Raw genomic sequence first — 23,656 nt, 5'->3', positions numbered from 1 at the left:
GGCTCAGCAGTAAAGAATCTGCCTGCCAATGCAGGAGACACAGGTTTGGTCCTTGATCTGGGAAGATCCCACATGCCATGGGGCAACTAAGCCCATGGGCCACAGCTATTGAGCCTGTGCTCTGGAGCCTGGGAACCACACTACTGAGCCCACATGCCTCAACTACTAAGCCTGAGACTCTAGAATCTGTGCTCCATGACAAGAGAAGCCACCACAATGGGAAGCCCACACATCACAACTACGGAATAGCCCCCGCTCACCGCAAGTAGGGGAAAGCTCCCGCAGCAAAGAAGACTCAGCACAGCCAAAAATAAATAAAATTATTATTTAAAAAAATTGATTACATATGAGGCCACAGAGTAATGCTCTAGAAGTTGTGTGACGACAATGTAAGAAATCATTAAGAAAAGAATAAGTGAAAAAACCCTATGTGTTCAGAGAACACATGTTATATGTCCCTGCACACATACAAACACACATGTGCAGACACACACACTTCTAAAAAACACATGGTCAAAGAATAGATCTTAATGGAAAATTTTAACTGCTAGAAATACAAAATAAGAAAGTTACTATGTACTGAAACCTATAGTTTCAGGAAAGCAACTTAAAAAAAGTACCACAGGAGAAAGGATAAAATTAATGAATTAAGCATCCTAATTATGAATTTATAAAAACATCAGAAACAACCTAAAGCAAATAAAAGAAACATCAGAAATTAATGACATATAAAACAAGAGGTTGAATAAAGCTATTCATTGGTTCTTTGAAAGGGTTAATCAACTGAGCAAACCTCTGGCAAAATTAAGAAAGTCATAAAAGTGAAAGTGTTAGTTGCTCAGTCAGGTCTGACTCTTTGCAACCCCTTGGACTGTAGCTTGCCAGGTTCCTGTATACCATGGAATTCTCCAGGCAAGAACACTGGAGTGGGTGGCTGTTCCCTTCTCCAGGGGATCTTCCTGACCCCCAGGGATCAAACCCAGGTCTCCTGCATTGCAGGCAGATTTTTTACCACCTGACCCACCAGGGAAGCACAAGAAAGGCATAAATAAAGCAGCATTATTTCTAAGAAAAAAGGAGACACACTACAGAAGCAGTAGATATCAAAAACCAAAATTATATATTATTAACAACTTCACACCAATTCGCAAAAAAAGTCAGCAAGAGACAAATTTCCCAAAAAAGCATGCCTTATCAAAACTCAGGAAGAAACAGAATAATTAAGTAATTCAATAACTATTAAAAAATTAACAAGCATTTTTCTAAAAGCATCTTCCTACAAAGAAAACACAGGCTTAGAGAATTTTATATGTGTGTTCAAAAGACATAAGCCCTTATTCAAACTTTTTCAGGAAACAGAAAAGAAAGGAACATATCTCCACTATTTTCAAGGGTCTGGGACCTAGGATAACCAGATGATGTTAATACACAAAGGAAAATTATAAGCCAACCTAATTCATGGTTATAGAAGTAAAAATTTAAAAGCAAATTTCACAAAACTGAATCTAGCATTATTAAAAACAAAACAAAACAGACTGCATGCCATGACTAAGATTTATTCCAGGAAGGCAAGTTTAATTCAACTTTTTTTTAAAGCCTATTAATATAAATCACCATACCAACAGCTACAAGATGAAAATCCATACAGATACAGAAAAACACAATAAAATGCAACAAAAATTCATGATAATTACTTTTAATTAACTGAAAATAGAAAACTTCCTTGGCCTGCTCAACAAAAAAGAAAAGGCAAGTCTGGGAAATTACACATAGTGCAGTTTGGTTGGAGAGAAAATTTAATCTCAAAAAGATTAACTGATTTGTCCAAGGTCATGTATCAATTTTAATAGTAGAGCAACGACTAGACCACGTCTTAATTCTCAAATCTTTTCATGTTACCATGTTGATACTGGAAAGAAGAATTTTTCACACACACACACACACACACACACACACACAGAGCATTTATTCAAGATTTACCATTATATAGATCACATTTATTTGAATCTTAAATATTGCCTCTTTCTGAATTTTTGTAAAAATCTATGCAGCTGAGTAAAATAATTTATTCCTTGAAGTTTTTCCATTTCTTGCACCTTAGCCTAGCAGCTACCTCCAGCTTGCCTAGTTGATAAGGAAAGAGAGTAACGTGTCCATAAACTCCAAACATTCTTCACATATCCCATCATACATTGTTCATACTTCACATAACAGGTTTAACAATACTATGAAAGGAGCTGATTCGAAATAGCTTGCATACTCTCTAGTTTACTTACTTACTTGACAATACTCTTTTTCTACATAGATGAAACTCTTGTCTTTACTCAGAGTCTTGTTCTCGATTAGCTTGCCATTTTTTCAAGAACTACCTATACAGCTGTCTTTACCTGTTAAAAATTGCTTGACATCTCAGCAACATGCCTGTAGGTATTACTGAACAAGTCAGCTCCTTTTCAAAGGTGTAATTTAAATTTCCCATTAAGAAAAAAATAAAAATAAAAAATAAATTTCCCATTAAATAATTTTCTACTGAGTCTGGAAATGTGTTCAACATTGACAAATACTTATTAAGTTTCTACTATATGTTAGCTACTATGCTATTTTGCATGCTCAGTTGTGTCCAACTTTGTGCGATCCCATAGACTGTAGCCCACCAAGCTCCCCTGTCCATGAAATTTTCCAGGCAAGAATACCACAGTGGGTCACATTTCCTCCTCCAGGGGATCTTCCCAATCCAGGATAGAACCCATGTCTCCTCCTTCTGCGTTAGCAGGCAGATTCTTTACCACTGAGCCACCTGGAAAGATACTATGCTAGCTTTACAGCTAAACAGGCAATTCACAGTCATGGTACACAAATTAAAGCATAACTAATTGCCTCTGTATCAGAATCCTCTGAACTGGAAGAGAAGCAACATTTTCTAATCCTCATTAGCTGCGAAATCAAAACTTTAAACCCATTAGTAAGACATTTTAGCAGATTTTGTGCTGATTCTGTTTTTTTAACTTAGCGATTGAGTTTTATTTTAGAGGTCTTGCTCCATTTTATTACAAAATGTGGAATAGGTTAGTGTACCCCATTGAGATTCCATTTCAATCAGTTTTACTACTTATGCATATTTTTTTCCCATTTATGAAATTGAATTTTGTATCTTGTATCTTGTGCTTTATTTCTGTATCGGGAAGGTTTTAAATGCTGAAAACTATTATTTGGTTTTTACAACATACCATCCTAAATAAAATGGATAGAGGAAATTTAATGGACTAGCTTGGTTTCCCTTTCATATGTATTCTTAACCATTCAAAGCACAATTTTCATAATGTATCAAATTTTAAAATTTAAGCTTGTCATTTTTGTTCAGTTGCTCAGTTGTGTCCCACTCTTTGAGACTCCATGTAGTGTAACACACCAGGTTCCCTGTTCTTCATTATCTCCTGGAGTTTGCTCAAACTCATGTCCATTGAGTGAATGATGCCATCCAACAATCTCATCCTGTCACCCCCTTCTCCTCCTGCCCTCAATCTTTCCCAGCAACAGGGTCTTTTCCAGTGAGTTGGCTCTTCACATCAGGCAGCCTAAGTGTTGGAGCTTCAGCTTCAGCATCAGTCCTTCCAATGAATATTCAGGGTTGATTTCCTTTAGGAGTAACTGGTTTGATCTCCTTGCAGTCCACGGGACTCTCAAATCTTTTCGAGCACCAGAGTTTGAAAGCATTAATTCTTTGGTGCTCAATCTTCTTCATGGTCCAACTCTCACATCCGGACATGACTACTGGAAAAACCATAGCTCTGACTAGATGGACCCCCAGTTAGAAGTGAAGAATGGTGATCCTTGAGGAGAAATGCATCTAAGTGGAGAGCTCCCCATTAAGTGTCTCATCCCCAATCTTCATTTCTCTAACTTGCAGGTAAAAAAGACCTTTCAGAATCAATGCCTGGTGCATTTTCACTCTATGGTTCAAAACATTATATCCAGAATTTGTGGTAGGATATGTGGTTTTTCTCTAGTTTTAATGAATGAAAATACTTCTTAAATTTTTTGTTCCTTGTTGATATATTTCAAGCTGGGAATTCAGTAAATATGTACTCACTATAATAGTCACCTGCTATCTTTTTATGTTAAACATTTAGTGTCTATTTGCATTTAAAGAATAACATCCCTACTCTTAGCTCAGTTATCGAGCTTAATCTACCTCCAGACCTGGGTTTCTAGAGGATCTAACCTAATCCAATGTATATACTTTACTCTTCTGATCACCAGTGATTGGTTCAGAGATTGAGATGAGCTTGAAATTGCTGGGATTCACCACATGAGTCTTAACCCAGGAGAAAGAGCTAAGAAATGGGATTCTGCTTATATAATTTACACTCCAAATCAAGCCAGGTCCATAAAAACCAGAGCTGGGTTTTGATATGGCTTTCTATATTCATTTAAATGTAGGTATATTACAAAATAAGGCCAAATGTGAAGGTTTGCCTAGGAAAACTGGATAGTCTGCTCACTGAACTCCCTGTTAAAATACTCCTTTAGCCAAGCCCATGCTAAGACAGGATAAGATGATTATTTGTACCACACACTCCAATCTCCAGGGAAGTTTATCAGCCTTTCATCTCTGCAGAGATAGTATCAATCAGTGGTGCCTAAAAGCTGGTCTGCACACTGGGGATGTCTGAGAAATAACATTCCCACTAGTCCACAGCATTCTTAGATAAATTCCACTGCTATGCGATGGTGAGCAGAACCCTGAGCCAAGTCCTAGACACGAGGCGACTGAGGGATAGTGCTCTGAAGCTCCCTCCAGCTTTGACGAGACAGCTGGCTTAACCTCCCCGCACCAGACAGCAAGGGGAAGTCAGAAGCAGCTAGAAGCAGGGAGGCCACCACTCCATGGCTTTTAGGTGTGCCCAAGATATCCTGAGACAGCAGTATGTGGCTTCCACTAAAGCCAGCAGACCTAAACACAACCAAAGTTTTAAGGAAAGATTAGTGACAAAAATGAAATCCTAGAAGAAAACTGATTTGAGTTCTAGACTGTATTGAATAGACTCCAAAGATGTCAAATATATGTCTAGACCACAACTAACCAGTATAAATATTACAAAATGGAAATTGCTTATAAATTTTCTACACTTGGATTTTCAAAATTAGATCCTTTTCTAGATATTTTAGAACACTGCCAACTTTCTTCTGATACAAAGATTTGTCCTTTAACTGTAGATCCCTCTTGGTTTAAGATAAAAACATTCCTTCCTTTAAGACATTAGGATGATAGCGCTTACTCTGTGAAGTGCAAACCACAGATTGGACTCACTCCCTTCATTTTTTATTATTACTGATCCATGACTTCTAATAGCTTGACTTAAACCTTCTTTCCCAAGATTTTAATGAAAATAATTGACAAAAATCAGCACACAGAAATGTTACAAAAATAAAGATCACAAACATCAAATAATGACAGTTTTTTTAAAAAGAGAAACACAAGAGGGATAACGGTTTTTACATACTATTTATACATTAATTATAAACCATGGCAGTAAAAGCTTTCCGAACGTTGGCAAGAAAAGCCGAAAAATTGTTGGTCTGCCTTACATTTTCTTGAAATTCTGCGAGGCACTCAAGATAAGGAGCACTATCTGACACTAGGAGGAAAAAAAAAAGAAGACAATATTTTTAGAAGAGAAGTATTTCTAACTTAGATGCTCTCATATGATTCAAGTCATTTCAATTCCATTTTCCTGAAATGCTTTCAGCATAGAATGACACACAAACTTGATTTTCACACCCTGACTATCTTTTGGACCCTTCCTTTGTTTAATCTCTAAATATTCAAATATTAAATACTACAATCTTGTTTTAAACAGATGGTAATCAAGGACTGAAGAGCTCAGAGATACAGAAGAGAAGGCCATTTCCTATGATCTTTCCCACACATTTTAACCATTTAAACTATTTTAACAGTTTTTTTTTAACTGTTGTCAGTTTTCTGTGCAAAATTTGGCCTCAAATCTAGTTTCTGACCACTTGATCAAAAAAAGAACATCTTTCAATGCCAACCCTTAATAACTGACAACTATGGAAAGAAATATCTGCTGTTTCACAACTGAAATTGGGATCATTAGAAAATGTAGCTGCTATTCCCAGAATCATATTTACATGGCCAAATGGGACTCAAAGTCACAAATAACAATAAGGCCCTCATATGCAGTTGCACCAGCTGGTTCATACTAGGAGCAAGTCTCCTGTGAAGGCGGCTGAAGGAAAGGAATGATCCAACTTTCTCTACCATCAGTCTTGTCCTTTGTCCAAGGAGAAGTAATTGAAGCCTGTCAGATTTCTAGTTCTTTGGCAGAGACTGCTTGAGAAACAAGGCCCATGACTAAGGCAGAGAAAGAAGAGCAAAGAGCACCTGGTTCCAAATTTACACTGGAGACTCTATTCTAATACATTCTCAAATACTATAACACTATATAACAAGAGAGGCTATCCAATTTAGAGAAAACTGAGAAGCTAGGTTGGAGGTTTGGGGATTTGCTTTTTAAAAGTTAGCAGCCTTCAGATTAGAAGATGTTTACCTAGAGACAGAAAAAAAAAAAAAATTTGTACTTGAACTACATTCCTAAAATATAAATTCGAGTCACTAAGTCACATCAGGAAGCCTACTCAGCCGTTTTCCTGAGCACCCACCTGCTATTAATACAAATGCTTTGAGGACACAGGTATAAAGAGCTAAGAACCATTTTTCTGAATTTCAGTAAGTTAAGGATTACTTTAGAATCCTTAACATTAGAATAATAAAAAGAGATAAATAAATTTCCATTCTTTTTGTTCACAATATTGCCAAACATATAACTTCCCACACATTAAAGACCTTTCTGGCCCACTGCAGAATCGGTAACGAAGCAAGATTATCAACATTTGGGATTTTCAGGATAGGATAATATTTTAAAATTTATTTTTTGGAAATTAAATTATCACATTCAAACTGAAAATCATCTACTTAGATCACATACAATATTCACATTTAGGCAGTCATATCCTTTATAGCTTTAGCTTTGAGTTCTCTAAGAGGATAATTCAGACTTGCATATGAAATGCAGTGATCGTTGGTCTTTTAAGTCTTTCAGTCATTGTGGCACTGTGCCATCCAGAAGAGAAGTTACTTATTAAGGTTCCTGGATACTATCTATAAATCAAAACTGTAGTCATTGCCTTTAGAAGACAATATCACAAGAAGCAAGACTGGAAAAGAAAGCAACAGCTTGTGGGAATATTACTTGCCTTCATGTTACTTTATGTTCTAAGTCAAATAATATTCTGGGATGCCAATCTTAAGTACCAGTTAAGAGATAGGAGTACATACCTTCATAGTCCCTTGCTTCATTTAGGCACAGGGAAAACATAAATGGACGATCAGGATGCTTAGGGTCAATATCAGTGAATATAAACTGCAATTTATCACCTGAGAAAAGGAATTAAATGATTTAGTATGAGAATTATTTTATTGTGCCAAAGTTCTCAATTGAGATAAGCTTTCTTCCCTCCACCTCTGATTAATATCTACACTGCTATAAAACAGTATTTCGATTTTGAGGACTATAAGAAACTTCTACTTTAAATCTAAAAATAATTTTAAAGCTTTAAAAGTGGTTTTGAGACAAAACTAAACAAAACACAAAAAAGTACCTCAGGATAACAGTGAAGATAAACTTAAAGACCAATGGATAAAAAGTTCAGAGCTACGCTTGCTTCGGTAGCACATACACTAAAATTGGAATGTTACAGAGAAGATTAGCATCACCCCTGTGAAAGGATATCACGCAAATTTATGAAGTGTTCCATATTTTTAAAAACCAACACAATATTGTAAAGCAGCTGTCCCCCAATTAAAACTAAATAAAATTTTTTAAAAACTTCAGAGCTGGTCTTTATGTTCTGCTCTAAGCAGAGGTTAATATTTTGTATTAAAAACTCATTCTGACAGATAGGAGAAACACCAAAACAAAGGCAAACAGATTTATGAATAGAGGGTCCAATTTCAGAAAGAAGTATAATTAGTAAATAAATGGGGGAAATGGTCACATTTTCATTAATAATCAAAGAAATGTATTTTTAAAAAGTTTCTATTATTTAATCAACTGCCAGATAACAAAATAAACCAAAAAACTTTAAAAAGAAACTACAGTTCTGGCACAAATAACAATGAAATGGGTACTCTTTACATTATACACATTATATCCTCTTTACATTATACACATTATGCATAAAAGAGCTGACCTAGCAGACCTGAGACTTCTATCCCCAGAAAAGGTCTGCTTGCAAGATTGGTCCTTGTCTGGTGTATCAGAGATCCCCAAGACCACCACAGGTTTGAAAATTCACCAGGAGGATTCCTGGGGCTCACCACTGGTTGTACTCAGTGCTGTGATTACAGTGAAAGGATACACAAAATCAGCAATGCAGTAATCCCTGGGGTGAAGTCCAAGGAAAGGCCAAGCTTCCAGAGTTTCTAATGAGGTTCCCTGGTAGACAACACTTCACGTGTACTGTCACAGTTTGACGCCGGAGGGATTAATCACACCCTGTGGGACTCCACTGGCTTACGGCTCTTGAAAACTTGTTTCCTCTAGATTTTGCCCCACGTGACTTTTTTCTTTGGGCTGATTTTGCTTTGTATCCTTTCACCGCCATAAATCTGAGCCACCCTGAGTCTTGTAAATCTTTCTAGTGAATCACCAAAACTGAATGCAATCTTGGGGACTCCCAACACCATAAATACTTCTATAAATTGACACACAGATATGTAACGGTGGCTATTTTAATATGCCTATGCTTTAACTTGGTAATTCATCTCTGGGAATTTCATGAAAACTGTGCCCCCCAAATGGAGAAGTCTATGTATGTCCACGATAGTATTTCTAAAACTAAAAACTATAAAATCCAAGTATTAAACTTAGAGTAATATATGGGTTAAACAATAGATAAAAGACTGAATAAATTAAGCTGCACTTAAGGAATGAATTATTACACCACTATGTTAAAATTACCATCATGAAGGCTATAGCAATTAGAAAAATACTAATCATACAGTACTAGTAAGAACAAGGAACAGAAAATTTTTTTGTATGCTGGCAACTGTGCCTAAAATACGTTTACTAAAATACTGGATGATAAATAACCAAGGCATGAGTAATTACATTAGGGTGATAAAAGTTTTGTAATTTTTTCCTACTGTTTAAAAAGTTAACAATGTGGTTATTATCTTAGCTGAAAATACTTTAAAGATTCTTTTCTACTTAAGACAGACTTTTCAAATTTCCTATGTCTTACTTACATTAATATACTAACCATAAATTTTTCGAATTTCTAGTCCAAGTCGATCTTTATACAAGTCTGCAGATTTCTGTAGCCTTTTCAACCTCTCTCCATTAGCTTTGTTAGCAGTGGAAATAGCTATGATTAAAAACACAGACAATGAGTATAGAATGTTTTAAATAACATTCAGTTAATATTCTTTTAACTAATTTTAAAAAATTTAAAAACAACCAAAAAATGATGCCAAGCAATAAATCAGCTTACATTTACTACACTTTCTATCTCCACCAATTAGCAAAGGGGTTTCTGTTCATTCAAGCTGGAAGGAAAAACTGCATGAAAAAATACATACCAGTATTAAGAGGAATAAGCTTTGTTCTATTTTATATAAAGCAGCATGAATAAATAGGCTAAGGACTTGCAAGGCTAGCAGAGAAATAGAAAGACTTCCTGTACACTATTTTGCTGTTTTTAGTCAGCCAAAAATGTATCAATTGCTTCATTGGAAAAATATCCTATTATTTTAAATAGGAAGTCAGACTTATTTCATGCTAGCTTAGAACTTTTTTTCAAAAGTTAATGCAATATTCCCTAAGTAATACTTAAGAGATGAAAAAAATAATGTTGATTCATACACAAACTCTTTAAGAAAAAGCATTCACGAAACAAACTTTGCTATTTTCAAGAGATTTTAGAATTGATTATTTCATTTATAGGCAAACACGGCTTCTATATAAAAGAAGCACCTTAAAAAATATATATATAAAAGTCTTAGACAAAGAGGCTTTACAGCACGAAGAACATGCTTAAAGTTCCTGGCAGAGGATGCGTGATCAATGAATCTATTGCATAAATTACACAATGGTTTCTCCCAGGCAAATCTTACTTAGTGAAACTGTCTCCCACTCTGCTTAATTAAACTCCCATATCAATTTCATTATTCTCTGGTTCTATTAGAAATCAAAAGGATCAGTCTTCACTAATGCACATATATGGAATCTGGAAAGATGGTATTGATGAAATTATTTGCAGGGCAGCAATGGAGACACAGACATAGAGAACAGATTTATGGACATGAGAGGGGTTAGGAAGGACAGGGTGGGATTTATGGAGAGAGTACCATGGAAACATACATTACCATATGTAAAACAGACAGCCAACAGGAATTGCCGCATGACTCAGAGAACTCAAACTGGGGCTCTGTAACAACCGAGAGGGGTGGGATGGGGGAGGAGGGAGGGAGGTTCAAGAGGGCGGGATGCTGGTGTACCTGTGGCTGGTTCATGTTGATGTTTGGCAGAAACCAACACAATACTGTAAAGCAATTATCCTTGAATTAAGACTAAATAAATTTTTAAAAAGACAGAAAAAAAAAATGCCCCTTAAGCAAAAGAAGGAAAATTAAAACCCACTTAGCAAACTTCACAGACACCTTGCAGAGAAAGGTGAGGGACTGGCAATGGCCTTAAAGTATGTCAGCTACTTCTGGCAACGAACTGGGGAGAAGGCAAAATGTACATAACTGTGAGCCATCACTACTTTGAAATTTAGATTGTTTTAAATACCTGTACAACTGGAAACTTACTTTCCTTCTTCCTAGCATATTCTTCCTTAAGATCCTGGATAGTTGCAGTCAGTGCCTCCACTTCCTGTTTTTTGTCTTTTACTTCAGCAATCAACTTTAATAAATTCTCCTTCTTCTCTTGAATGAGTTTATTCTGTCTGCAGATTTCTATAAGAAGCACAAGGTATTAGCTAGAATCTATATGCTTTGCTCATCAACATGTATCTATAAAAAGAGCAAAATACTGACTTTCACAAAATTAATGTTTTAATTGATAAGCATTTCCTGATGATTAAAAAAACTGTAAAAGAACAAGAATCCTTATCCTTTCCTATTTGTCTTTGAAAACAAAAATGAGGAGACAAAAAATGCATTTTTAAAGGAGAATGCTAAATTAAACCAAGAAATACAAAATCAGAAGATTATGACCTTTGCAGCTCTCCCCTTCAAATAAGTACACAAAGAAAACACCACCAAAGATGAACAAACTCTAAAGATGGCTTTTCAGATGCTTTGAAGAAATACCCAATTTTAATGCTAGATATCTGGTATATTCTGAAATATACCAAATTGATAGAAGAAAGAAGACAGGAAGGTAAGGAGGCAGTGAAGAAGGAAGAATACACAGAAGAACTATATTAAAAAGATCTTCATGACCCAGATAACCACAATGGTGTGATCACTCACCTAGAGCCAGGCATCCTGGAATGTGAAGTCAAGTGAGCCTTAGGAAACCTAACTATGAACAAAGCTAGTGCAGGTGATGGAATTCCAGTTGAGCTATTTCAAATCCTAAAAGATGATGCTGTTAAAACGCTGCACTCAATATGCCAGCAAATTTGGAAAACTCGGCAGTGGCCACAGGACTGGAAAAGGTCTGTTTTCATTCCAATACCAAAGAAAGGCAATGCCAAAGAATGTTCAAACTACCACATAATTGCACTCATCTCACACGCTAGCAAAGTAATGCTCAAAATTCTCCCAGCCAGGCTTCAACAGTACATGAACCGTGAAATTCCAGGTCAAGCTGGATTTAGAAAAAGCAGAGAAACCAGAGATCAAATGGCCAACATCCCTTGGGTCATAGAAAAAGCAAGAGAATTCCAGAAAAACATCTACTTCTGCTTTATTGACTAAGCCAAAGCCTTTGACCGTGTGGATCACAACAAACAGTGGAAAATTCTTAGAGATGGGAATACCAGACCACCTGACCTGTCTCTTGAGAAATCTGTATGCAGGTCAGGAAGCAACAGTTAGAACTGGATATGGAACAACAGACTGGTTCCAAATCAGGAGAGTTGGACTATAAAGAAAGCTGAGTGCCAAAGAATTGATGCTTTTGAACTGTGGTGTTGGAAAAGACTCTTGAGAGTCCCTTGGACTGCAAGGAGATCAAACCAGTCAATCCTAAAGGAGATCAGTTCTGTATATTCATTGGAGGGACTGATGCTCAAGCTTATACTTCAATACTTTGGCCACCTGATGTGAAGAACTAACTCATTGGAAAAGACCCTGATGCTGGGAAAGATTGAAGGCAGGAGGAGAACGGAACGACAGAGGTTGAGATGGTTGGATGGCATCACTGACTCGATGGACATGAGTTTGAGTAGGGTCCGGGAGTTGGTGATGGACAGGGAAGCCTGGTGTGCTGCAGTCCATGGTGTCACAAAGAGTCAGACATGACTGAGCGACTGAACTGAACTGACTGAACCGAAGAAGGAAGGGGGAAATCACATATACAAATAAGACATCCAGGAATAATCTAGATCAAGACATATGCAGGCTTTGCATGGGAAAAAAATGCAAAACTGTCTCAGGCATACATTTGACCCAGTTATATGGAGAGACATTATAAGCTTCTAAATATTATAAAGATGTAAATATTTCCCAAACCTATTTCTGTATTTAATAAAGCCCCGGTGGAATTTGGAGGGAAGAGAAAGGGAAGATCCAACAAAAGTAATTACACAGGTGAGAACAGCTAGGAAATATGGTGAGAAAAATAATAAGAAAAGGGACTTGCCCTATCAGATTTAACAACTGTGACTATGACAGTATTAACACAATAGTGGTGCAGTAATTGACTATAACTCAGTTAAACAAACAAAAGTTTGCAAACAAATATGGGTATATTTAGGAAATTAATATGATAAATATCACAAATGAAGAGGTAGCCTGTTCCCCAAACAGTGCTGAAATCCAAAATAAAATCCACATTTATTAAATATTTAAATGTAAAATGAAACTTTATGAAACCTAAAAGGCAGTATCTGTGAATAGAAAATTAACTATACGGGGAAAGATCTTTCTATTGAAGGCAAAAGGAAATTGAAGAGAAGGCAGGCAAGCAGACAAACTTATATTTGAATCAAATAAGCATAAAAACTCTACTATAAGCTAGATACTTGCTCTTAATTTAGTCAAGTTTCACAATAATACAATTATGATGGACGTCTGACTCTTTTTTAAAAGAAAAAAAGCTAATATATATAAAAACAGATAATCAACAAGGACCTACTATATAGCACAGGGAACTCTACTCAATATTTTGTAATAACCTGTAAGGGAAAAAAATCTGAAAATCAATAACTATGTATATATAACTGAATCACTTTGCTGTATACCCGAAACTAACACCCTGTAAACTAACCGTAACTTCAATTAAAACAAAGAAGAAGAAAAAGAAGTCTCAGCAGTTCAATAACTTGCTCACAGCTTTACCTGCTAGAATGCAATGAACAGTAAGACCTGGATTCAAACTTAGGTCTTAACTTCAAAGGTCAAGCTTCTAACCATTAAACTATCTTCTCCCAGCAAAGGTTACTATTCTTAATCTAAAGAAGACACAAATATAAATTCAAAAGAAAAAGACAAAGTAATTAATAGGGGAAACACAAAATGAAGATAGTTAACAAATACAAAAGATAATTTAAACTCAGTAATCACAGAAATACAAATAAAGCAATAATGCACCAATTACACACTTTTCTGTATTTTCTAAGACTTTGTGGACATGATCGGATTATATAAGACATAATTTAAAAATAAACATCAGAATTACAAGAAAAAATGCTACTTTTTAAGGATAATTAAGTAGAATTTTACTGCAAAAGAGATGCAGATTCAAAAGTCAAAAGTTCTCAGTTTCCATCTGGCTTCTCAGTTGTTACCCAAGGACCTTGATCCAATGACAACTGTGGGTCCTCTTTTCCTCAGTTGTAAAACAAGTATTTTGGCCACCTGATGCAAAGCGCCAACTCATTAGAAAGACTCATTAGAAAAGACCTTGGGAAAGATTGAATGCAGGAGGAGAAGAGGATGACAGAGGATGAGATGGTTGGATGGTATCACCGACTCAATGGACAAGAGTTTGAGCAAGCTCCGCAAGATGGGGAAGGACAGGGAAACCTGGTATACTGCAGTTCATGGGGTTGCAGAGTCAGACGCGACCGAGCAACTGACCAACAAAAAACAAGTATAATAATGGCTGTCCCATTTATTTACCCCACAGGATTAGGGTATCTAATGATGGTGTGAAAAATTTTAAGCTAGTAAGTGGTACATAAATACCATGCATAGGAGTGTTTTTATTCTAACATTTGAAGGATTGTATGGTTTTCCTTCCTGCTGCTAGTTACAGAGGGAATGAGAAGCAGTAAAAGGGCATGGAAGCTTCAGGGCAGCTAAGAAAGTGGACATGGGTAGAAGTCTCCTATAACAGCCTCCCAGGAGTTCCAAAAATCACATGCCTTCAGGGGCCAGATAATAAGGAAATGGTCAGGGCAAAGCAAAGCAGAAGAAACAATCAGGGACTGTAGCACATTAAGTACATGTGTCCCATGTAAAGACACTCCGATTTGACAGTGTTCAAAACATGATTTATCAAAATTTAGTATCTCCAGTGGATTTTGGCCTGGGGCTACAAGCCTGTGGTCTGTATGTGAGAATTCAGTAAAAGCTGCTAATCCACTCTGGACAATCTGCACAGTGGTAGAAAAGAAAGGCAGGAACAATAAAAATATATAGAGAAAAACTGTCAGACTTTAAACCTACACCCAAAGAGCTGAGAGAACTCCAGTTTTTCAAAGTTGTGAAACTAATTTTTCAAAAATGTGGGCATTTATACATCTGGGTGATGAACATGTTATGTATGGATTTTGTATTCTAGTCTGTGAAACTCATTTTTTAAAAATATGGGCATTTATACACCAGTGAAGATGAATCTCACAAGCAAATGCTAAGTGAAAAAGGGACAGAATATATATTAACACACAATGCTGCCACATATATAACATTCAAATCCTCAATACTAAAGTAAAATACTGACAGATTAGTTCTAGACGGTGAGAGAAGAGGAAAGTATAACACGGGATGTTCTAGTTATTAAGCTGGATTGTGTGCATGTGTGCTCAGTCCCACTCTTTGTGACCCCATGGACTTCAGCCTGCCAGGCTCCTCTGGAATTTTCCAGGCAAGAATACTGGAGTGGGTGGCCATTTCCTCTTCCAGGGGATCTTCCCAACCCAGGGATTGAACCCACTTCTCTTGCTACTCCTGCATTGGCAGGCAAATTCTTTACCACTAAGCCCCCAGGGAAGCTGTGTGTTGGACCATAAAGAAAGCTGAGCACCAAAGAATTGATGCTTTTAAACTGTGGTGTTGGAAAAGACTCTTAAGAGTCCCTTGGACTGCAAGGAGATCCAACCAGTCCATCCTAAAGGAGACCAGTCCTGAATATTCATTGGAAGGACTAATGCTCAAGCTGAAGCTCCAATACTTTGGTCACCTGATGCAAAAAACTGACTCACTGGAAAAGACCCTGATGCTGGGAAATACTGAAGGCAGGAGGAGAAGGGGATGACAGAGGTTGAGATGGTTGGATGGCATCACTGACTCGATGGACAGGAGTTTGAGCAAGCTCTGGGAGTTGGTGATGGACAGGGAAGCCTGGCGTGCTGCAGTCCATGGGGTCACAAAGAGTGGGACACGACTGAGCGATTGAACTGAACTGAACTGATATACATAAACACATTGTTTTACTTGTATGAGGGGTTTTATGAAGATGTTTAATCTAAAAAAATCTCTATGATCTATTTCTACAGTTTGTCACATACGATTTTGATATTCCAGAAACATTTCAACCATCCGTTCTTCTTCCTTTAATTTCACAGACAGCTTTTCTGAAAGAGAAAAGGAGTTGAAGTTTCACTAGCTGAAATTACACTAAAAACCAAGCAAGAACAACAAAGAATAACAGCATGTTATGAGTTAAATGTAGGTACCTGCAAATGCTTTAATTGAGTCCTTGTAGGCATCTCTTAGTCCCACCATCTGACAGGAGGTGTCACTGACAGTGCTTTTGAATTTATTCCAAAATTCATTTATGCTTTTATCAAACAGTGCCAGTTCATCTTCTACCATTTTGTAAGACAAGGCTACAAAACAAATAGGACACACACTGTATTTTTTAAGTTACTGAAACCATATGAGCCACATATGTTAGTCAAGTATATTTTGGCAGTTTGAAATTTGTTAGAAAATGGTTAGCAACTTACTTTCTTTAATACACTGAAGTATAGTTGATTTACAATACTGTGTTAGTTTTAGGTGTACAACAAAGTGATTCAGTCATGTATATATCTATATTCTATTTTTCTACTCGATTCCATTATAGTTTATTACAAGATTTCAATTTACCGTGCTATACAGTAAATCCTTGTTGATACGGTAATGTGCATCCCTTATACCCCTACTCCCATAGCAACTTACTTTTAATTCTAAATATCCCAGGGCAGATCAAGCCACCTAAACTTAACTATGGTATAGGTGCAGCAGGAAATCGGAACACCATCACTCCCTAGGAATTCATTAGTAGTAACCCACACAACACTCACTCTGACCCCGGGAAATACGACTCTGCCTCCGTTTTTTCACAAGTAAAGTTGGGGACTGCTAAGACTCCTTCCAACTCTGACCCTTTTGATTCCGGCCTGGATTGCCAGGCCCCAGAAGGCGGGGCCCCTATCATGGGATAAGATCCCACATATCTACACTCCTTCTTCCTCCACCTCCAGATTAGGAAAGGTGACAGTAAATGGAAACTAGAGGAGAGTTTGGTGGGTTTAGTCCAGGACCTGTACAGGTAACCTCGACTTTCCAGGCCTCAGTTCCTCCCCTGTGAAAGGATGTTCTGTAAGATCCCAGGTCCCATCAGTTTTCTGTTACGCTACAACCTTCCCAATGACATAAAACCCCCCCAGAAAATTCGCAGACTTGTCTTCGGTGAAACCCCAAGCCCTTCTGCCTTGGGGCTGCCCATTCTGCTCCCCAAACAGCAACAAGACGTACATTTCAGACTGCGCCCCCAAAATACTCATTCCGCCTCCAAACCCGCTTTCCCCTACCGCGACAGGAGGGTTTCGGAGCCCAGGTCAATTCCCACCTTCTCCGGCAGGCCTGAGCCCAGCCACCTGCCCCGCAAGACCTGAATCGATTTCAACCAACAGCCGAACTCCAAGATCCGCTACCGCAGCCTAGCCAACTTTCCTATTTCAAACCTAGGGCGCCTTCCGCCTCCCGCCTTTGGGCTCCCATACGCCTTCTTATTGGCTTATAGTGTAGGCTCTTTTATGAAGGGATTGGTTGATCTAGCTGGGATTCTCGCGAGAAAGATAGAGGAAATGGCATTCTGGGACTGGTAGTTCTTTTTTGAGAACAGCCGACCTCGTCGGCTCTACTTCAGGGATGTATCAACAGTTCCTGGAAAACTCGCCTGACTGGCCATTCATCCTTTTCAGATAAAGGTTTCCGCAAAAAAATATAAATATTGAACTTTAATTGTATTCTGTTGCCAAGTATATAGTAGCTTAAGTAAAACTAATAAAGCTTATAAAAATACCATTGCTTAATCTGTCTAGTGGCTGAAATATTACTGTTTATTGGCTAATAATAATAACAAATTCCAAAATTTCTTGACTCTGATTTTAACCCTGTGAATTAAAACAGAGACATGAAAAGGCAGTAACTAATACTGGTAGTCCCTGCCCCAGTAGAAACAGCAACACAAAATTTTTAATAGTGAAAGGGATGGGCAAGATAAGGGTAGGGGATTAAGAAATACAAACTACTATGTAAATAATGAATAAACTACAAGAATATATTATATAGCACAGAGAATATAGCCAATATTTTATGATAACTTTAACTGGAATATAATCTATAAAAATATTGAAGCATTACCATTGTATACCTGAAACTAATATAGTTTTGATTTACAATATTTTCAACTATACTTCAGTGAAAAATAATACATAAAAAACTTTTAATACCCAGGATTCTTGCTACCTGCTGTCTCTGATTGGCTGTATTGTAGACTAATGTGAAAAGGAGAGTAGTAAGTCAGAGGTAATTTAAGGTTTGAGACAATGATGCTGCTGATGGCAGAATTGAAGCTGTCTTTTCAGCAGATCTGGTGTGTTGAGGGAGAGGTGTTGTGGGGAGGAAGATGCATCATGAGTTATAATTTTAAATGTTGAGTTTGAGAGAATATTGTTGAAGATATTAACAAAGCACTAATGTCTTGCAGTCAGTTTATTTCTTCAATTAATTACAGATTGGGTAACGTTTCAACTCTGCAATAAGACTACCTGGGTTTGAATTTGTTAAATGTGATGATGGGCTCCACCAATTTGCTAAGTGTGATTATGGGCAAGTTGGTCATAACTTGGTCTCTTTAATCTCAGTTTCCTTATCTGTAAAGTGAGGGTAATAATAATAATAATAATATCTTCTTCATATAACCTATGTGAAGACTAAAAGAGAAAGTAAATGAGAATACCTTGGACTAGGTCCTTGTGACATAAAATGGTTTCTTATTATTGTGATTTATATTCTACCCACTTCCTGTACAATACACTATCCTTTTAAACACACATAAATAAGACTTTAAATAGGACAAAATCTACAATAGCAAAGAAGTAGAGAAATTGTTGCAATTCAATACTACCTTTAGCTAAGGCGATGCATATAGCTCCCAAAACAAGACAATCACACTACTCATACAATTTTGATTTTAAGGAAACATACATTCTGCTATGTCCGGATAAATACAGAATGCATCCCTTCCACCCCAGTCCAACTTGAATTAATTAGTATTATCCATTTAATAATTTACCAATGTTTCACAAGTACAATTTTAATCTCAGCACAATGGAAACTAAATTTTCAACAATAATGAGAAAACAGTTTCAGCAATTTCTTTAGGCCATTACTAATTCAAGATAACAAATTATTTTTTCAGCTTGAAAGAACACTCGGACCATTTCTCTAATGCATTTCTGATGGAATCTAGACACACATGACTGATCCATGAACAAATTGGAAAGAGCTCATCAGCAAGGCTTTGAGATATTCGAGACTGACGCAGTCTACAGCTACATCTCTTCCAGTAAGATGAACATCTTATAGCTGACTTATTTTTTGTTCTCTTTAATGGAATATTTTTGTTAGGTTGACTTCTAGTATGAGTAGGCAGGAACATCCAGAAAATCCTCACAGAAGCAAATTCCTTGTTATATATGTATACACATCCTCTTGGTACTCTTTCTCTGTAGCACCCTGACTAATACATATGCATATACATTTTGTTTCTCCATTCATCCATTGATGATTATTTGGCTTGTTTCCACCTTTTGGTTATTTTGAATAATGCTGCTATGAACATAGGTGTACAAAGAATATTCCGTTTTAATTTCTCATAATTAAATTTTGGTCTAATTTTTTTTGGGCAGAATAGTTGATGCTAAAAAATACCTACATGAATGTGAAGTTCTATACCTTCTCCCTCTCTACTAGTCCCTTCTCTGGTTCCTATTCTCCTCCCTAATCCTGAAATTGAGATGCGTCCCAAAGTCCATGACTCACTTTTCCCACCAACTTATTTTCCAGGGCAATCTCATCTGATCTCACATGGATGTCTCTCAGATTCATCTTGTCTTGACTACTTTTCTGCACTTTAATCATATATTTCTATCTATCTCCTGGTCAGATCACAAAAATCCCTCACTAGTAATATTTTAAAAACAAACTTTATTATTTTCTTGGTAAATATTCCCTTTCTTTTAATGGCACTGGTGTTTTCCCAGTCCTCAAATTCAGAATATTGGGATCTTCCATGATTCCTTTATGGTTAACTGGTTGCCAACACCCACATGCGTGTGTGCTAAGTTGCTTCACTCGTTTCTGACCCTTAGCAACCCTATGGACTGTAGCCCTCCAGGCTGCTCTGTCCATGGGATTCTCCTGGCAAGAATATTGGAGTGGATTGCCATGCCCTTCTCCAGGGAATCTTCCAGACCCAGGGTTCGAACCTATGTCTCTTAAGTCTCTTGCATTGAAAGGTGGGTTCTTTACCACTAGTGCCACCTACGAAGCCCACCAATGCCTACAGATTCACCTATATTCCACCACCCTCACCTTCCCTTTCTTCTATTCTCTAAATCTCTATTTAAACCCTTACTACATGGTTCTTACCTTCAGACTCTTGCCCTCCTGATCTGTTTTGCCTACCATGGCCACAATAATATTCTCAAAGTGCATACTATTTCCCTGTTCAAAACACTCTGTGTTCCTTCATTATCTTAAAAATATAGTCCATACTCCTTAGTGGCATTCAAGTCAAATCATTGAATGAAATGGTCTCAAGTTACCATTTACCCTTATTGTTGAATTGTTTACTTTATATTTTAATAGAAATAAACAATGAGCCCTGTACTTCTTTAATTTTGCTCATATAGTTTCTGTTTGGGGCAGAAAATTATTCTAAATAATTTGTAATATACACAAAAGTTAACAAAATAATACAATGAATCTCTCATGTACCTGTCACAGGGCCCCAGCTACCATCAACCATTGGTCAACCCTGCCCTATCCAGACCCCATCCACTTTCCCAAACAATGTATCGTTTCACCCACAAAAATCTCAGTATGCTTTTCTAAAATATAAGAACTCGTTTTGACATAACCACAACAGCATTAGCACATTAAAAACATTACTATTAATTGATTAACATTATTGCATAAAATCTGTTTTAGAAACACAATTTTGACATTTTTGAGACAACTGAAAATTTTTTAAAGTTTCAGACTTTGAATTGTCTCATAAATATAAAAATGGAGATTTTTTTTCCTACAGTTTTTAAACACAATATATTTCAAATGGAATATATTTCTCCATTTCATCCTACAGCTTTACATTTCTAACTTCCACCCATTGATCCAGACTCAGTCACTTGATACCTCCTCCACATAGGCTTCCCCAACCTCATAAACAGAAGGTTAAATCTGCTTTTCCTCTTGTCGATTTACTTGTCTGTTAGCCCCTAAGGGAAGTATGTTATTTATTTATGATATTTATTTACATAAATATTTTCCTGATGAGACTACAAACTCCTTGAGTTGTGAGTTATCCCTGTCGTGAACAGTACATGTAAGAATCGTGTCATATACCACTAGTGCTTCTCAAAGTGATGTTCTTCATGCAATAGCAACACCCTCATCTAGGAATTTGTTGGAAATGTAAATTTTCAGACTGACCTCCATTCCTACTGAATTGAAAATTTTGGATGTGGGTCCCAGTGATCAGTGCTTTAGTAAGCCCTCCAGGTTATTCTGATTCACGCTAAAGTTGTCTTCCCCTGGAGAAGGAAATGACAACCCACTCCAGTATTCTTGCCTGGAAAATTCCATGACAGAGGAGCCTGGTGGGTTACAGTCCATGGGGCCACAAGAGTCGGACACGACTTAATGACTAAACCATAAAGTTTGAGAGTACACATCGTAGAAACTCTTTAGGCCATCTATAAAGTATGAATCCAGCTATAAAGTTTCTTAACTCTACTTTGGAGAACATGAATAGTATTGCCCAATGGACAACTCCATTGGGTCCTTTGGTGATCCAGGGAAACAGATTATAGATGTATAGGTCATGATCATTTCTTGAAAAGAATGCATAATGAGACTCGTGGAGGATGTACCTGGAACATCTGTGGCTGGGTCACTGATAATGGTGTCATTATGGAATGCCAATATTCCTGGGATGCTAGCCAGAGTGGAGGTAATTATTTTCTGAAAGTCACTAGGGTATAAACTCAGTCTGAAATAATTCATTTTACATTGCAAGGTGACACAGGAGAGATCTCAAACACAATTTATTTTTGAGAAGGCAGATAAGCTTGTGGTAAAAAGATAATGACCATATACAGAGACATTAAAGGTCAATACCTCCAAAATAAATTTTTGCTTATTGCCACTGTACCAGTGACACAAACTAAGTCAAATATCTCTGAATGATGTTGTATTACAGTGAGTGCTATAACTCATAGATGAATGGTTCACATTATAAGAATATATCTTGTGATTATATCATATTTGGCATGGCAAAGCACATTGCAAAAATTCTAGTCTCTGCCTACAAGTTGTAATCTAAGTAAAATAGGCAGGATTTACTGCAAATCCAAATCTTAAGAAAATCTAAATGAGTCAGAAGAAGAAAGTTCTGGGTAGAACTGGAATCATTCAACTGTTGGAATTAACTAAAAATGAGGCAACAGTACAAGATTTTGAGACTGGCTACAAGATTAAAAGATCTTTTTTTATTGAAGTATAGTTAATTGAAAATGTTGTGTTTGTTTCAAGTTACAAGAAAGTGATACATTCTTCTTCAAATTCTTTTTCATTATAGGTGATTACAAACTACTGAGTTTAGTTCCCTGCACTATACAATTTGTTTATCATTGTTTATCCCTGTACTAAACAGTTTATTTATCCTTGTTGTTTATCTATTTTTTATATACAGTACTGTGTATATGTTAATCCCAAACTTGTAATTTGTCTCTGCCCCCAACAAAAAGAAATGTTTTTAATCCAGACATTAAGAGGAAAAATGTTATCAGGACAAATTGTGCTGAGGAGACTGAAAGATTGACGATAACTCTGAAGAGACGGAGGAAATGAAGGGATCCTGGGCATAAGCACCATGGACAGCCACAGGATGGGATTGCTGTGAATTGTCTTAGAAATGGCTTTACTGGGCTTCACTGATGGCTCAGTGGTAAAGAATTCGCCTGCCAATGCAAGAGACACAGGTTCGATTCCCAATCTGGGAATATCCCAAATGCCATGGAGCAACTAAGCCTGTGGGCCACAACTATTGAGCCTGTGCTCTAGAGCCCTGGAGCTGGAACTACTGAAGCCTTGAAGCCGATGCTCTGCAACAAGAGAAGCAACTGCAATGAGAAGCTCTTGTACCACAACAAAGAGTAGCCCTAGATCTCTGCAACTAGAGAAAAGTCAATGCAGCAATGAAGACCCAACACAGCCAAAAATAAGTAAACAAACAAACAAATAATAATGTGACTCTTATTTGGTGAATCAATTTGGGAGAAGCCTTGAACTGTACTATCTTTGACTTTGAAATGACCCAGTTTATCAAGAAGGCTCTGTTATTGGTGGGAAAAGATACATTTGACGATCATTAGTACTGAAAAGAACCAACCTCCTCATCTCCCTCCTGCTATGACCCACACAGGGTAAGTTCTGGGGACCATCTCCACCCCAAGCGACTGGTGGAAGATGGCAAACTGAGGAGGACTAAGGAAAGGCTTGAAAAGCGATTTCCCATAGGAACAAAATCATAAACACATGTAAGTGCTGTAGAACTGGAAGCAAATACTTTTCAGGTATAATGGGTCAAGTAAGCATTGTTTTCCTTTTCATCGTTCG

General features: G+C 37.0%; 1 protein-coding gene and 1 non-coding gene across 3 annotated transcripts; one reads left to right on the top strand and one right to left on the bottom strand.

The window, feature by feature from the left end:
- Positions 1-1,540: 1,540 nt before the first annotated feature.
- SPC25 (SPC25 component of NDC80 kinetochore complex) lies at positions 1,541-17,461 on the bottom strand. Of its 2 annotated transcripts, none has more exons than XM_061135048.1 (7): positions 17,319-17,461; positions 16,159-16,311; positions 15,991-16,056; positions 10,898-11,044; positions 9,346-9,450; positions 7,361-7,459; positions 1,541-5,639 (listed from the first exon to the last, which is right to left on the bottom strand). In XM_061135048.1, exons 2-7 carry the CDS (start codon positions 16,295-16,297, stop codon positions 5,515-5,517), a joined length of 681 nt encoding a protein of 226 aa, XP_060991031.1. In that variant the 5' UTR covers positions 16,298-16,311; positions 17,319-17,461; the 3' UTR covers positions 1,541-5,514. The 2 variants fall into 2 exon arrangements, with proteins under 2 accessions (XP_060991031.1, XP_060991032.1); XM_061135049.1 differs by having other exon boundaries at positions 17,281-17,434.
- LOC133051326 (U6 spliceosomal RNA) lies at positions 7,743-7,845 on the top strand. Its single transcript, XR_009691828.1, has one exon. It is a non-coding gene; the product is annotated as a U6 spliceosomal RNA (small nuclear RNA).
- Positions 17,462-23,656: the final 6,195 nt, after the last annotated feature.

This window comes from Dama dama, chromosome 33 (genome assembly GCF_033118175.1).
Source record: "Dama dama isolate Ldn47 chromosome 33, ASM3311817v1, whole genome shotgun sequence".
NCBI lineage: Eukaryota > Metazoa > Chordata > Mammalia > Artiodactyla > Cervidae > Dama > Dama dama.
The sequence above is the reverse complement of the archived record's forward strand: the minus strand, read 5'-3'. Positions and strand labels throughout refer to the sequence as shown.

Bases quoted from the DNA above. Each gene is read 5' to 3' on its own strand.
- SPC25 (XM_061135048.1), bottom strand. From the start codon at position 16,297: ATGGTAGAAGATGAACTGGCACTGTTTGATAAAAGCATAAATGAATTT. The intron at 16,057-16,158 runs GTACCTACATTT...TTTCTCTTTCAG, and splicing joins CTCAATTAAAGCATTTGCAG to AAAAGCTGTCTGTGAAATTA. The intron at 5,640-7,360 runs GTATGTACTCCT...TTTTCCTCCTAG, and splicing joins TGAAGCAAGGGACTATGAAG to TGTCAGATAGTGCTCCTTAT.